Below are 17,544 nucleotides of genomic sequence, written 5' to 3' on the forward strand. Positions count from 1 at the left end.
TTTTCCGATGACTTCATGCAATTTTGGATCAATGTGAGTGATACAAAAAAATGGCATACTTGAAAACTGTTCCGCGGTATGCTGCCGCATAACGCCCGAGTGTGAGCGCGAGGACTCCCTCTACACCCGGCTCTGTAACTCAATGAATTTCAATTTGTCCATTTTCTTATTAGATATTTTTCATAGTAAAACAGTCAAGCTTTCTTTTGAGACTATTTAAAAAAAATCGTAGATGCCTAAATTGCGAAAAAACTTAAATAAACAATTAATTAATTGAAAAAATTGTTTAAACAATTTTTTTTGTTAAAAATAATAAAATAGGATGAAAGCGTGTAAAAAGCACTTTCCAAAACCCCTGCAGGCATTGGGGTTGAAAATTCAATCCCCCCTCACTTGGGGAGGATTGGTAATCCTGGTCTATGAGTTTGTGGATTAACTACTGTTGGGTAGGCGAACATATTCCCAGAATTTAGAGACAATCGAAAAACATGACTTTTTGAGTTGGGGCAGTTGAGGAATAATGCCCCATATACAGGATGGTCGGAATCACCTCTGACTGCAGTTTCAAAATGTTTTTGATTGATTTAAAAGCACCTTTATAAATAAATAAATAAATATGTTTCAATGATAACATTCTTTTCTATTTTCCTATGTAATTCCTTTAGAGGAAAATAGGTAAACCTGCTACGCTGAAATGAAACATTATACGCAAAATAAACCGGGAGAAATTCTTTTAATAGATTTTTAGGAATATGCCTAAAGAATGACAGCTAATACAGCAACAAATAACATCTTTAAAGATCACATTCCAAAAATGGAAAATAGAATAAACTTCTACCGATCATGGTACGCAATTTTCGACAGAAATATGGACAAATAAATTTAGGGAAGAATGCATCTAACCTGTATTTTATTCAATTCAACATCCCCAAAGCAACATACAGAAAAGAATTTACAGAGAGCACTTAAGATTACTGCGAACGCTGATTAAAGATAATCCTAGTTTGCATTCAAAATGGGTGCAAATTATAGAATTCTGCATGAATGAAATCCACCATAATACAACAGAATTCACGCTTTTAGAAATCCATTTAAATAAAAAGCCCAAAAGAATATAAGAAAATTGGGTACAAATGCCACAAAGACCCCCAGATACGGAATATAAAAGAAAGAAAGCCCATGGTAATATATTGAAAAGGGGGTAAGAAAAGAGCAGAATTATTTAAGAGAACCTTAAAATGAATTAAATTAAATGAAGGTGGCAAGGTGCTTCACAAATTATTACACAGATTGGAGAAAGATAATAAAATGCTAGCAAAATTCTTACAAATCTACGATGGCCTACATGAATTGCTAAAACTAGGATTCATCGAATTTAAAACTGATCTCAGCAAAAAACGAAAAAGAAGAAAGCAGAGCTAAGGAAGAGCCTTATGGAGTACAGAACAATTGAAATCTCAGAAAAAAGAAGAATATGTCTCCGGAGAAAGCGCATTCAGGAAAATGCATATTCCAATCAAGGAATTCATGGGTGACACTATGCGACTGTTACATCCCCGATTTTTAAAAATTAGATGTATCGCCCAGCTAGGCGCAACATACCTTATTTCGCGTGCGCCAAGCTACTGCTGTCCACTATAAACAGGCGTATTATTGAATTTTTCTTAGTTTAAACCGCACTTCTGTAACCGTACAGTGTCCGGTAAGATAGAAACCACCAGGTGCTTAAAATGGGTTACCGTGGAGGGATACGAACTCGGCGAATAACGATAACTTAACGATTGCTCGGTTGAAGAAAGAAGTTCATTATGGATTTTACCATTGTAAGATAATTATATATATATATTAAAAATTTGTCATAAGGATACCCGCAGGATTTTGCCGGGAGCGGGTGTTAATCTGAAAAATTGCACCTGCTCCCAGCGAAATTGCTGTAAAATTTCAGCCACAACCACATTTCACGACCGTGAGATAGGTGGTTACAGTCTGTAACGGAATCAATACGAAGATCCGGCAAAAGTTTTGTGCACCCCGAGAACTGCATTTTTCCCGCAAGTGTTTTAGCATATTTTTGACACGCAGGGATGCTTCTCAAGCTTTCAAAGAGTGAAAGCTTGGCACCTTCAGGAGCGCCGATGATAAGGACGATTAGTTTAACAGAATATTCATGGTGCAATCGTTGCAACTCCTCTCTTATATAATACCTCTCTTTCTTTTCATTCTCCTTAAATACGATGTTTTTGTCAGCTGTTGCCGAAAATTCGATAAGGAACATCGTTCGCTTCTCGAAGTCAAGAAGAACCATGTCTAGCCTCGAGTGTGCAACAGAAACAATTGTCGAGAATATAAAGTTCCAGTAAATGCGGCACTCCCACTCTCGACAATTGACTCGATTTCCCTAGGAGAATTTAGAGAAGCAATATTAAGGTTAATGCCGTAAGAATGACAGAGGTGGTAATAAAGCACTCTAAGTTCCGCATTGTACCCTTCGGGAATGTTCTGGCTCAAAATGTGGCGACATTATGTAAAGGTCGAAATGACACTGTCTTGACATGCCAAAATGAAACCCTCCGTGCCAGACTTCAATCCGGGCAACTTAAGGAAAGCAAAAGTTAGCTTACACGACATTGACTGATCCTCCACATTTCTGTGGAAGATGTCGTGCATCCTCTTATAGAGTAGCTGTTCACGCCAGTTTTTCTCTTGTGCTTTCTCAATCAGGGCTTTAAGGAATGAGTACTCGCGATTGATAAGATTTGATGCATTTTTCTCACCCCTAATACTGAAGTTAAGTTCGAGTGTTTCAGGAGCCTCCTCCGCTGCTTTGAACAGAAACGCTCCTTTTCCCACTTCTTCGTGATTCCTGGCCATTTTAAGAAGAGGGTCTCTTCCATTTACGAGTCAATGTGATGTACCCATAATAATCCTGTTGTGAAGACATTCAAGACTCAATATTCCGCGACCACGTTGATGGCGTGAGATGTATAGTCGCGAAATAGAAGACTTAAGATGCATGGTTTTGTTCATGTGCATAACATTTCTTGTGCTGATATGAAGGGATCTGAGCTCGTTCTTTGTCCATGCAACTACTCCAAATGAATAGAGTACTACCGGGACAGCAAGCATGTTCGTTGCAGATACTTTGTTCTTCGCCGACAGTTCGGAAGACCAAATCTGACGGATGAGACGTTTGTATCTGCTTCGGAAAGTATCCTTTATAGATGTCACATCCTGAATGTGCCTCTGTGGCACGCACAGATATGTATAAGTCTCTGCAGCGCAAAGGTGTCAGGATCAGCGCACGAGGTCAGGATCTGCAGGGATGCCATTAAGTTTTCCTCGCTTTACATAAACCTTGGCGCATTTGTCTAACGTAAATTCAATGCCAATTTCCTTAGTATATCGTTCGACAATTCCGAGAACTAGATTTAGTTGCTCTTTGTTTTTAGCATAGATCTTCAAATCATCCATGTAAAATACATGAGTGACCTTGTACTTTCGATCTGCAGGTTTGTCGCGCAAGTACCCGTCGGAATGGCGAAGTGCTAGAGATAGTGACAATAATGTAAGGCAAAAGAGGAGTGGGCTCATGGTGTCGCCATGACAGACACCTCTCTGAAAGGTGATCTTGTTAATTTTCACACGGTTTTTTCCAGATAAGATAGTAAATCTGGTTTTCCAAAGCGGCATCAATCTCTCTATGCACCTAACGATTTGCGGATGAACCTTTAAGCTTTCCAAAAGACAGATGATAAGTCTATGGGAAGTCGAATCGAAAGCTTTCCGATAATCAATCCGGACCATCGATAGGTCACGCTGGTAGAATGCTGCATTTTTGCAGACACATCTGTCGATGAGCAAGTTCTCTCGACATCCCACTATACCTTTCTTTGGGCCTCGTTGTTCATACATTTCTTGCCACACAGGCTCAATTTCCCGAACAATCATATGATTTAAGACGAAAAGTGCGATAGCTCCGGGTGTTTCTCGCACCACAAAGCATGTAGTTGTGCCATGTAACCCCGTTCAGATGCCACACAATCGTTTTGGAGCACGTTTTTCATTATTTTTTGAAAACGAAGGGAGACATCATATCGATGTTTACATTAATTGTAGAGAAAATTGTAAGATACCCGTTTTGTGGTCATTTATGTTAATGAGTAAATTTTTACTATAAAAAAGAATCGTTTAGTAAAAAAGGTATTGGACAATATTCGAAAAAGAAAATTTACTTTAATAATTGGAATTGCGCGGGATAACAAGGTAAGTTCTTAACTGCACGAAAAAAAGACCTTCGGCTGTACTGAGGTCGACCATTTCCTTAAATACATAGAAGAACGTGTTCGGCGTCAAGGAGAAAGAATGATTATTGAACCGAATTATAAGCTTGTGTTTCAACGTAAAGTGTACACATTTACTCGGTGGGTATTGTATCAAATGTTTTCAACGCACGCCTAGCGGTGCCAGATGAATTTAGAGTCTCGATGATGTGTCCGAGACTTCACTCAAAGGGGGAAGATTGTCAACCTTGACGACGAGAAAACTTCCGGTAGCGATGTTCGTTTGATCAGTAAAGCAGTCAAATAACTTCCAATTAGGGAATGAGCTGAGGTGAGTGGGAGGCTATAGGTTGTACCGGAAGACAATGGGGGGAGTGAACGCGAATTGAGGGTTGCTTCAAATATTTCACCGCAGCCACCCAGAGGCCTCCAAAGTGAGGGGCTCTTGGCGTATAAAGCACTAATTAACCTTTTTAATTACCGAAAATTGTTAAACCCTTTCACCGTTTATCATCTCCTTTACTTGCTTTGACAGTTTCTTCAATTCGATGTTCGCTCCAACAAAGTTCGTAGCATTATCAGAATACATTGATTGTGCAATTCCGGGATGAGCAAAGAAACGTTTTAAGGAGTCATGTGAGATTTTGAACAGAATCACGAGCGACTCTGAAACATGTAGTGTATCTAAATAAAGTATACCAAATTCATTTGAAAAAAGAAATACTATGGTTGACGAATTCATTTTTAAAAAAATCGCTACCGAAAAAGTGTTAGTTTCACACGCAGTCTGGTGGAACTCTTGAGCAAAATCGACTAAACTCCGTGACAAAATCATGAATCTCCATAAATGAAATATGTAGTGATACTTTTAATTACGAGAAATCTATTAGTTTTATAAAAACAAGGGGCTGAAGACTTACATCAAGAGAAAATTGCGAGAAAAGTACAAACTATAAAAATGGTTTTTCGCAGCTGATGCTGGTTTTACACGGGTAGGGACCTCACGTTCACGCCATGTGCTTAGGTGACAATAATAAATTTTTACTAACGCCTTTTTTTAAGTATTTTTCGCGACTTCTTATTCTTATACTTAGATGGGACTATAATATGTATAATTATAAAATAAAGGAGTAGCAATAAGTATTTATATAAAAGGCGCTCCATACTTCATACAACACCAAACACCCAAGACTCATTAAGTAGGCGAAGAACGCATCAGTCGTTAAATCATTTGAGAGTTTCAAATGAACTGCCTTTGTAGCAAAACACACAAAAACCGATACTTATGTTTTTATTTTTGTTCTTTTTAGATGATTATGCTCTTTTGTGTAAAATGGACAACAAAAGTTAATGCCCACGTCACGAAAAGGTTGCGTCAATTAGAATCGATTTTTCTGTAAATTTTTTAAGAAATAATTTACTTCGCGTGACATTGCCCGGAAAGAAATGATGCAGTCTCGAATAATATGCTGAGTAGCATTTCGACCAATGATAGGCCCGTATGCCCCTGGAACTCCGTACAATGTTTTATTTGTTCCCCCACATAATTGTTTTAAATGTTCATCCCGGATGATTAATTTCGTGATGTGATGATTTTTAGGGAGAACAATCGGATGTTTTTGGGACTCGGGGATCAGAGCCCGATATATTTTTCCACCGGCCTTAATCAACCCGTCGTCCAAAAAAGGATTCAAACAGAAGAGACTGCTTTTTTTATTTACCTGTTTACCTTTGAACAAATACCTTATTTCTGCCGAAAAAGTCGCAGATTGAAACAATTTGAATATCACATGTGACGCTCCATAAATCTCATGCGGTACAAATAGACCCGTTTGTCAAGAATTCTTGTCTTTAATTTTTAAATTACTGATGAATCTCAAGCGATAAAAGTGTACAATCTTTGTAATTTTTTTAATTTGCTGTACTTTGTAAGAATATCAATCCTTGCTCGAGTAATCATGCAAGATACTACGGTTTTTGGCGAACGTTTTTACTAGACGTCTGAAATCTTGAAATTAAATCGTGACCAGCTGTCTTCGTGAAAATTCAACCACTGGGGACCATGGGACTAAAGAGTGTTATTTAAAAATTCATGAGGACCTTGATTGCGTGATATCTAATCCGCGGGATTTTCGAGAATTTGAACGTATCTCTGAACTGTAGATTGAGCCTTACCTGAATTTCGGATACTCGATTAGCTACTAAAGTTGACAAGGTATGAGGAGGAGCGTTGACCCAGTGTGAAGCTATGGTTAAAACTGATCAATAAAATTTGCCCTCTGAGCGGGCACATTGCCATCACGCGCTAAGCGCGCAACTCGCTCCGCTCGCAAGTTTGAAAGTGCCTGGGGAACGCGTCTGTTGAATCTCGCGCATCGCCCTCAATAATGGGTTACCTCGCGCTTCACGCTCGGACATAATTGCAACTTGATCTTCGCGCTCAGGTATCTATTCTTTATATTTTGAATGCTTGACTGAAACATTATCAGAAAGACTTCTTTTATATCATAGTATTTATATACATCTTCATGTTCGGAATTTTCTACTAAATTATGTATAGTTAAGGGTTAAGTTGCTCAAAGCTTTGTAGACCTTAAGGTACACACTCTCTTCGTGATACTCGCACTGCGCGCTTGATTTTCGACAGAAATTTGTAAATGTATATTATCTGAACCACCTGAAAATAAATAAAAAACAGTAATAAATTTACAAAGGATCCCACACATTTCTTTTTGAAAAGTGGTTTCGGTTAATTCGGCTGAATTTATAATATGATACTTAGCTCGGCAACTTGAACCAACAGTCTTTGCGGTTGCAAAGCCCAAAATCCCCCGGATTCAGAGATAAGGCCCGCTGAAGTCTGTATCCCCGGGTATTGGCTTTACTTGCTTGGCTATTGACTCCACTTGGAAAAGTGGTTTCAGTTAATTCGGTTGAATTTGTTATGCTACGTATCTCTGCCTCCTAAAAAATGTCTCCGAGGACGCAACGCTCGAAACCTCCGGGTTCTGTGATAAGGCCCACTGAAATCACACAATCATACAAGAAGTATTTGGGACCTTTACATCATGGACAAGGTCGAAGGAACATCTCAAGGTCAAATCGGGTTATTTAACAGCGTCCCCTTTTTACGACGCCGTAAATGATAAGAGAGTAGAATTCTACATTCTAAATTAACTTTTACCGTAAAGTTAAGTTTCTACAAAAAAAGTTGAGAGTTAATTAACTCCGTAGTCAGAAATAAGAAATTACAGCCAAAATGAGACCTTGAACTAACCTTAACATTTGATCTGAAGATCACGATCAAGCTCATATTCTGAATCGTAGAATGTCTGAGTCGTAGAATGGGGTCGCTGTTAAAAAAAATCGATTCGATCTTGAGATGTTCGTTTAGTCTCGACATTGATGTCGAGGTCCCAAATACTCCTTGTGTTTGAGTTGAACAACAAGCCTCTGATCAGGAGACATTAGGTTGAGATGCCGAGCTAAGTAACATATAACAAGTTCAACTAAATTAACCGAAACCACTTTTCCATAAAAAATGTGCGGGGTCCTTTGTATCTCTTTTTGGGTGAGTAACTTTTTTCTACCAATCTGTTTTCGTACTTTTTGTAGTTTTTCCAGAAATTTTTTTTTTTTAAATGCCATTTTTATGATTAAAACCAAAATTGCATGTCCTATCAAAAAGTGATTCATAACAAATTTGTAGCTTTTTTCAGGTAAACAATTTTTGTTAAATCATTTTTTTTTCATAACTTCTGTCGTTTTTTCTCAAATTTTTTAATGTATTTTTTGTATTTTCAATGTCATATTTCACGAATAAAAAAAAACTACGCGTCCTATCAAGAAGTGATTATTAACAAATTTGTAAATCTTTTTCAGTATCACAATTTTTGTTAATTCATCTTTTTTCGTATCCTGCATAGTTTGACCACAAAATTAAATATTTGATTTTTCATTATTTTTTGTGCAATTATAATTCGCGATACCAAGAAAGTCCAAAAATTTGTTATGATAATCCTGTAGGGCTTTCAAAAACCAATGTTTTTCGTCTCTTGACTTTTTTCATATCCTACGTCGTTTGGCTTAAAATTTTGATTTTCGATTGATTTTAAAAAATTTTGAAAATGGTATCACTCTAAAAATTTTATTTTCATCGAATTATTAGGATAAATTGTTTGGCTTTCTAGTTACTATAGATAGCCGTACATAACATTTTTTTAAATAACAAACCGTCGCAACAAATATTTAAAAACTCTAGTTTTTAACATTTTTATCCAAATGACCGGTTAATGAACTCGTCCATTCATTTTAGAACCTTAAAAAAGTGTGCTAAAGATCGATCTGATCTGTTCATTTTTTCGACAGTTGTCGTGTTTACGGACGGACGACTGGACGGATGGACATACAGACAGAAACCATCGTTAAAATTTGATTTTCGGATGTAAGGGGTCTCAAACGTAGAGATCCGTTGAAAAAATTTTATGTCAAATTTAGGACAATTCTAATACTTTCTCAATCATAACAGATGAGTATGTAAAAACAGTCTTGCAAAATTCTACTTGAAGTGAGCGAATCGTGGAATTAAATAATTAAACGAATAACTTAGCGGTGCATAACTCTAGTTTGGACAAAGTGATTATTTTGAGTGCAGCGATGCGTGATTTCCAGCATAGTATTTTACAATGGCAATTTTCACGATTATCTGTCAAACGAAGATACACACCTGCCCCATACGCCTTCCCGCTCGCATCCCAAGAACCGTGCAATTGATTTTTAACAGACGACTCGAGAGTTATCCATCTCTGGTATCTTACGGGGTTGAGTAAAGGTAATTTCTTCTTATACTCTGACCATATTTCGTGAATCTCAGGTGGAACTTGATCGTCCCATCCTAATTTACGTTTTCAGAGCTGTTGAATTAAAATCTTGCCTACAACAATGAGTGAGCCTAACAATCCTAAAGGGTCAGAGAAGTTTGAGCACTGAGATAAAATGGATAGTTTCGTAGCGCGATCAACTGAGTCTGAAAAAATGACAAAATATCAAATAGAATCGGATTTAGGATCCCAATGACTTCCTAACTCCTTGATAGTGTCGAAAGGATCGAGATACATATAATTATTTCAGGTATCAATTAAAAAATCTTGATATAATTCTGGCTTATCTGAAGACCATTAGAAAAAATTTAATCCGCCTTTTTTTAAGAGCTTTTATCAGATCGTCTCGAAGGTGACGAGCTTTGTTAATTGTTTTTGCGCTGATTTGCACGTCAGCGACATACAAGTCGCGTTTGAGAATTTTGGCGCCCTCTGGAAATGCATTTTTTCCATCGTCAGCTAGTTTATGCAATGTGCGAATCCCGAAAAAAGGGTGCATAAGCATAGGCTCTTCGTGGAGCTGTCAAGAACGACTCGCGTTTTTGTGGTTAAGTTATCTTCCTTAATTACTGCATGATGAGGAAGATAATACCCGGGAATAAAAGCATCTTGGCTACTGAGCAGTGACATGTTCCCTTCATCCAAATAACCTTGAAGACAATCAATGCAATAAGTTTGAATATCAGCATTCCTTGCAAATTTCCGTTCAGGAGCATAAAAGCAATCAAACGCTAGGTTCCGTGATTGTTGTTAATGAGTAAATTTTTACTGTATAAAAAAGTCGATTATCAAAAAAGCTGTTGGACAATAATCGAAAAAAATCTATTTTAATAATTGGAATTGCGCGGGAGTAACAAGATAAGATCTTAACTAGACGAAAGTACAAGAATAAGTGAAGTCGCTGACCGGAACGTCGAGTCTCGAAGGAAAGCAACAGCTCTAAGGAAACCTGTCTAACAGGTGCGTTGAAAGCTACTTTATCTAAATGCGAAGAATTAAAAATATTTCGAAAATCATTATTCATAAAGAATGTAGTTTTTACTAAAATATAAAACATAAAAAATGTTACGAAGTAACAATATTTATATATAAAAAAATGAAAAATATGAAAATTGTTTTATCTTCTGCAGAAATTCAGTTGAAAAATTAGTTTGTGAAAAAGCCAAAAGTTTTGGAAATTTTTTTGTTTAAAAACTGTTTTTTTTTAACTGCGTCCTATCACAAATAATTAAAACGAATACACTTTAATATAATTAAAATTACCAAAGTTATGAAATCTTCAGAAAAAAGGACCACCATTTTCAATTTTGAATATTTTCTTAGTTTTTTTTATCATTATAGGGGTTTTCTTTCCACCCCTAGGAGAATGGTTACATGCACTCGAAATGAAATATATTGTAAACAATTTTTAAAAATTAAAAAAGGGCACTGAAGGCCATTTTGATGGTCCTTCAATTTTAGAATAAAAATAATATACGATCAGAAAAGCGTGCGAACATGAAATACTCTTATTTAAAAGGCCTCACACCACTTCAAGTTGAAGAAGAAATCGATTCCACACAGAAAGACTCTTCTCATACTTGACAGTTAAATAGTGGGTTTCTGAATTTAAAAAATGGTCACACGAGCACTTCTGACGAACCACGTTCAGGACGCCCCGCTGAGGTCGCAACTTCCGAAATGATCGAAAAAATTCATAAAATGTTGACAGAACATTCCAGCGACTATCATCTTTTTCTTAACCTTAAAAAATGTCTCGGAGGTAAAAAATTTCAGAGCAAGGAGGAAGTCATCGATGCTGTATATGAGTATTTTGAGGGACTTGCCAAATCGGTCTATAAAAGTGGCATCACTGCATTATAGCACCGTTTCGAGAAATGTATTAGTCTTCAGGGAGATTATGTTGAAAAATAAAATGAAAAAAGAAACGAAAAAAGTTGTTTTTCCTCATCAGGCCGAAAACTTTTCACCCCACCCTCGTATTTTATAACATGTTTGTATTATAATTTTAAAACTTCAAGATCATAAAAACTTTATTGATTTCCTTTCTTTACATCTTCAACTTTTATACTGGTAATCTAACTTCGTGTGAACGCGTTAAAAAAAAAGTCAGTAAGGTAGGAATCACTGAAGTATGATATGGGCTTAGGGACTGTCTAATCATTACGTCGCGCATCTGGGGGAGGGAAGCTGTAGTGTACAATCCATGTGAAGTTACAAACCTACTATATAAAAAGCATGATAGACGGCGAAGGGTGCAAAAACTGCAAAAAAATCGTGACGTAATACTTGAATAACCCTTTAGGAACTTTCATAATAGGAGAATACCGTAACATTAGTGGTTCGAAATCCACCTTAAGATGCAATTCACCTCAAAACAGGTTATTGACCTCCGAAGAAAGAGGCTCTCTCTCCGGGAAAAAAGTTTTTTGGAATCACTTGTAGACTTCCCTGAGGCACTCAGAAAACAGTTATCGACTTCCTTACGAAAAGGCTGAGTCTGGCTAGGGGGACTCCTGAATAGCACAGTGGATGAGGCTCACTTTTCTTTAAAAAGAGGACCACGTAATTTAGTGTGCCATAGTGTACGCCTGGCAAACGAGAGGTATGTTTGTAAAACGTTGAAATCAACGAAAGCATCTTACATCTAACTCCGTATTGTTTCCTTCATTCGGTGTACTGTACCCCTTGTCTAAGCGCCAGGTGGTGCTCTTCTCACATTAAAAAATCAATAATATATCAAAAAGAATGAGCGAAAAAGACGCGAAAAAAAGTAAAAAAATGTAACTGCGAAACACCTCGTTTAATCTAGGCATTTTTAACCAATTCAGCTGTTGCATAACACAAGGGAGAAATTTGAAACATGTACTTTGTCAACTGCAGTATCAAACCACCTTCGATGTTGCAAAGGAGTTTTTGGCAACTTAAATTGTTCTTACTTTTAGTTGTGATTGATTATTTAGAAACAATTCTACGATTCTTTGCCATTACGATATTTTCAAATCTAATTTACTAACCTTTATTAGAGGTGCTCTAAAAGTTGTTCAAGAAAGTTATTCATGGAACTCATTAAAGTGGTATGAACTACTATCGGCGAGAAAATTCGAGTCCTCTGGCTTTGACGTTCAATAAGTATGTGAAGAAAAAATGGTAGGTTAATGAAAAAGGTCTCATTTTAAAGGTGCAAATGTACGTTAATGAGCCGAAAAGTAATATTCCAAAAAATTATTTGTAGCTTGCAGATCTGAAAATCTGATGAAAAGTAAGGAAATTTGATAGCTTTTAAAAACAATGAACTTTGAAGCACATTTTTTCATTGAAAAAATGATAGGAAAAATCTGAAAAAATTCACGGTGGTACATTAAACATTTCTGAACAGATTACCGTCGAAAAATTTGAAAAAAAATAATTGTTCGTTTTTTGTGAATAAATATGCGACCGCACTATCACTTCTAATGAAGATAATGAAGTGATTTAAATTGGAGGTAGTTAGTTGAACTATCTGCAATAATTTACAATTTGAAGGAAGTATGTGCTTCTTGTAGTCTTCGTACAAATTGCTATATTTGAAGTCAGTTTTTTATATAGGAAAGCAAGTGCGAGAACCTAGCATGGTGCCGTTTTTTCAGGGGATCGGCCTCGGTTTTCCTTAACACAGGGAAAGGGTTTGAAGGCCAGAGTGAGGATCGGAGGCACAAGTTGGTACGAAGACAACAAGAAGCACATACTTCCTTCAAATAAATTATTACAGATAGTTCAACTAACTACAAATAATTTTTTGGAATATTACTTTTCGGCTCATTAACGTACATTTGCACCTTTAAAATGAGACCTTTTTCATTAACCTACCATTTTTTCTTCACATACTTATTGAACGTCAAAGCCAGAGGACTCGAATTTTCTAGCTGATAGTAGTTCAATAATTTCTATAAATAGCTTTCAAGATGCTATAGTTACTTTTTGACCACTTTGTCTATTTTCATGGTAATAACAAATATTATACATTTTTATTGTAATAAAAATTATGATACATGTATTTACCGAAGCCAATGTCTCTTTGTGATAGGAGTGTGGCAACAAATTGCATCATATTGGTCGCAGATCCACACAATGACGATAATATAGAATGCTGTTGTAGTGTCATTGAAAAACTCTGACATTATTGCCTCCATTCCTGAAATCAACGTAAAATATACATGAACATATAAAATAAGCAAAGGACATTGGGCTTAGGACGATCTGAAGGTACCATACCGACGGCTAAGAACTAGCATAGCATAGCTCAATATCCTTAACTTTTCAGGAGAAGACAAGAACTGATTTCCCGACTGCTTTTAACGAAAAATTTAGTTGTGCTATGTGGAGTAAATCGACGATATCGGCGCTCCACCGGAATTTATCGAAGAAGTAAATAGTTCCATCGCATCGGGCGCAAAAATTTGAATTGGAAACCGTGAAAACCACATTTTGGGCAAAATTGAGTTATACCATGCTAGTTCATAGCCGTCGACATGATACCTGGCGTCTTATCGATCCTTGGTCGACCCTTGGTTTAATTTTCAATTAAAACGATACCAAAAAATTTCTTCCATTTTTTAAATTTAAAATTGATATATTTGGAATATTTATAGTGTTAAATTATGTGGTTATAAACTTTTTTTTTAATATGTAGTTTAATTTTGAAGATTGACAATTGAAAATCCTTCAATATTCACGTTTCAAATTTTTAAATTCTTTAATTTTTAAGATTTAATATTAAAGATTTATTTGAAGTGTTCATAATTTTAAGTGATGCAATTAAAAGGCTTAAGTTGTGAACAGTAAGAATGACAAAGTTGACTTATTTCTTCTATTTTGTTTAGTACGACAAGGTTTAAAATGGGCAAAAAATATGCTACATAATTTTGGATAGTCCCTTATATAAGTTAATGTAACAAGAAATTTGTAATATGTTATCTTAAGAAGTAGTAAAAAAAAACAACTTTCAAAAAATGTAATACCATGAGGTTCTATTCTTTTCCTTTTTATTTAAAAAGTAACTGTGAACAGTTTGGTTCTGATAAAAAATTCAGGAATTCTACCAAGTTTGCCCGAAAACGCAAAAAACCATGTTTTGTTATTTTTTTCCATTAAAAAGAAGACTTCTTAAGAAAAATATACAAAAGAGTGAAATTCTCAAAACAATTATTTTGAGACATTTCAAAAGCAATATGACAGTATGTTATAATATTATTAATAATAATATTCCTAATCCAATATTGCATTGAAATCTAAAAACGTTAAAACTAACACGGATTTATAGGAATTAATAAACGAATTTTTTTATTTTCGGGAACGCGCGGCCCAATTGGAGAATTTACTTTAATTTCCTTGCGTATTACGGCATTAGTGGCATTATTAATATTATTCAATAGTTTATCTTGTTACAATATTCTCAATATTATTAGTTCTATTATCCTTGTTATATATTATATTAATGTTAGGTAACTAATATGAATATCGATATTAATATTCGCTGTTCATAGTGCACAGTTCGACCGCGAACTTCCCCCCTTGTGATTAGTACGCGACATCCGTGGTGCGGTTGCACGAACCAATTCGTAATTTATATGGTTTGAGCGTTTAATTTCTGCATTTATCATAATCTCGTCAGCACTATCAATACTAATACCACTTATTAACATTATTTAAATAAATAATATTGCTTATCATCGCTATTAATATCATTATAACATCACACATGTATACATATTGTATTGATGTACATATTATATGTACCCTAATACATATAATATATACATATCCGTAATACAGTGTGACTTACTATAATAATATTGATACAATGCCCTTCACTTATTACACTATCAGATATCGCGACTTCCCCTACTTGCTTTGCTTTTATGCCGACATATGCATGCCCACGCATTAAAGAAAATGCTCGTGCGTAAACATAATTTAACAAAAATTACACTCAATGTAACGTACTTAAGAGGTTAATAACTTATCCTTTCTTCAACTTCAACTATTTACTATTTCCTACAGAAATGGCTAGAAATTCTTCACCGAAAAATAAAAAACTTTTTTTGGAAGAAAAATTAGAAATAATTGGTCGCATTGAAGAAGGCGAGCCCGCAATGGATATTGCGGGAGAAATAGATACTTACACCACAAAGTTTTATAGGTAAGGTTATGTATGCGAGAATATTGTGACAATTAAAGTTTAACTCATAATATACCTATTTTCACTAAAAAAATAAATCTAATTAAAAATCATTTTTTATATTTATTATAAGAGTTAATCAATTTGTGTTAAATTTTTTTTAAGGAGCTTCTCGTGCCACAAGTCAGATCTCTTACCAATTTTCGAAAAATGGATAAATTTTCATAAATAATAGCTTAATTTTTCAGAAAAAACATTCGGTAAAACTCTGCTATTTCCGATTTTTAAATTAAACTTTTCTATGGATAAAACCCTTAAAAAAATTTTGTAAACAAAAAACTTTGTATAAAAATACTGTATTTTATGATTATTTAATTATTTTCAAAATTAAAAACAGTAGAGTTATAAAGAATGTTTTCATACAAAAAAATCTTATAGTAAAATAAAGTTTTATGCAACGTAAATAACGAGACAAAAAAATAAAATTACACAATATTATATTTGAAAGATATTTAAAAACTTCAATGCTGATCCAGAGTTCTCAAGCATTAAAAATTTGTGTCAGAGAACACTTGCAAGAAAACACACTGTTTAATGTCAAATTTTGACATTACCTTTTTTGAATAGATTCGATTTTATCCACCTATCAGATACGAGAATAAAGTGCAAGGGGAGATCGATATTTGATGTAATGAGGGAACTCACTTAATGAGAATCCCAGTCCTAATATTTCGCGCTAAGTGAGATTGCCTTGGATGGTGCACCGTGCGTACTACACAGGTGCGCGAACCAATCGGAATGTCCCGTGTTTTCTACAATAATATTTTAAAAGGTTAACGGCTCTGTCTAATTTTCAACATTCAAGCCTGCCTGATTTTAAGTTACATAAAAACAAGAACTTTCCGAGAAGAAAAGTTTATTTTTATCCAAATCTACAGGTACTGGGAGGCAAGTTTAGTGTAAAAAAATTTATGTTTGATCAATAATCAGATAAGGAAGAAAAAGAACACTCATCGAGGTGAGAGTTAAGAATTTAAATCTGTAAATACTACTACTTGCGAAAATTACAAGAGATAGTTCTGAGGATTGGGAATTCTCAGCTCTCCCTATTTATATATTAAAGATGTATATTAATTCGACCTCCTTCTGAAAAGAGCCTTCAGTTTGCGCCTCAACTGAATACGGTAGTACCTACGGCTGTTCGCCGTAGCAGCTGACTAGCAGGCAGTATCTCAACTGGAACCTGTGATCGCGGGTGGGCGTTGATGGTTGTGACTGTTTACCGAGACAGCTGGCAGGTTATGTCTCAGCTGGAACCTGTAATGGGTGCGGCTGTTCGCTGACACGACCGGCAGGTTATGTCTCAGCTGAAACCTGATGGTGTCGATTGAGCTGTGATGGGTGCGGCCATTCTACGAAACGGCTGGCAGACTGTGTCTTAGATGGAAGCTGCGATGTGTGTGGCTGTTCGCCAAGACGGCTGGCAGATTGTGTTTCAGCTAGAACTTGGTGGTCTTGGTTGAGAGGTGATGGATAGGGCTGTTCGCCGACACGACTGGCAGGTTGTGTCTCAGATTAAACCTGCGATGAGTTCCTGATCAGCTGAGCCCGAGCGGTGATCTTTCGCTTGTGGTAGATTGCACCGTCAGCTCCTGTCGACAGTCGTTGACGGCTTCAATTGACAGGCGCCGTGAAAGAGCCGGTGATGGACGTTCATTTCACTTGCGCCACGCTTTTCTCCTCTTATAACTTCGTCCCATCCAGAGAGATCACTAGAAAACTATCGTTTGAGACGATCTGGTCGAATTTCCAGAATTGAATCGAAGTTACAAGATTCAATGAATGGAAAAATCTTCCCTAGGTTCTATCGGATGAGACGACCTGGATAGAAGAGCTGATCATTTCTGAATAAGAGGAAGAGAATCCCAAGTGTAGGGACGAGACAAGAAGTTCATACGTTATTATTCCGATATAAAAATAGCGGATTATAGATCTCGTAGCAGGCGAAGTCAATGACGACAATGAAGACTTAAAGAAACACTGGTTTATTTATCTTTCTCCCTAGGCTGGACTCAGAGAGGCAGCCTCGTCGCCGAGTCCCCCACTCTCCGTTGATGGAAGATCAGGACATCACTTCTCAGAGATTTGTGGGTTGAAATTTTCGTTATGCTTCACCTCTCTTGATGTCCAGCGTTAAATTTTATCATGATTCAACTACTTCTAC

The 17,544-nt window shown here is 36.0% G+C and overlaps 1 protein-coding gene across 6 annotated transcripts in view; it reads right to left on the reverse strand.

Annotated features, from left to right (window-relative positions):
• The window catches only part of LOC117183102 (membralin), a 429,991-nt gene that overhangs the window by 83,370 nt on the left and 329,077 nt on the right, over positions 1 to 17,544 (reverse strand). For all 6 annotated transcript variants that reach the window (XR_004468345.1, XM_033376274.1, XM_033376271.1 and 3 more), the window contains one exon: positions 13,202 to 13,334. Coding sequence is in view for 5 of the 6 variants with exons in the window: in XM_033376274.1 (XP_033232165.1) it covers positions 13,202 to 13,334 (133 nt within the window). In the remaining variant the exon portion in view is untranslated. The remainder of the gene's footprint in view (positions 1 to 13,201; positions 13,335 to 17,544) is intronic.

Source organism: Belonocnema kinseyi, chromosome 2, assembly GCF_010883055.1.
Source record: "Belonocnema kinseyi isolate 2016_QV_RU_SX_M_011 chromosome 2, B_treatae_v1, whole genome shotgun sequence".
In the NCBI taxonomy this organism is placed as follows: Eukaryota; Metazoa; Arthropoda; class Insecta; order Hymenoptera; family Cynipidae; genus Belonocnema; species Belonocnema kinseyi.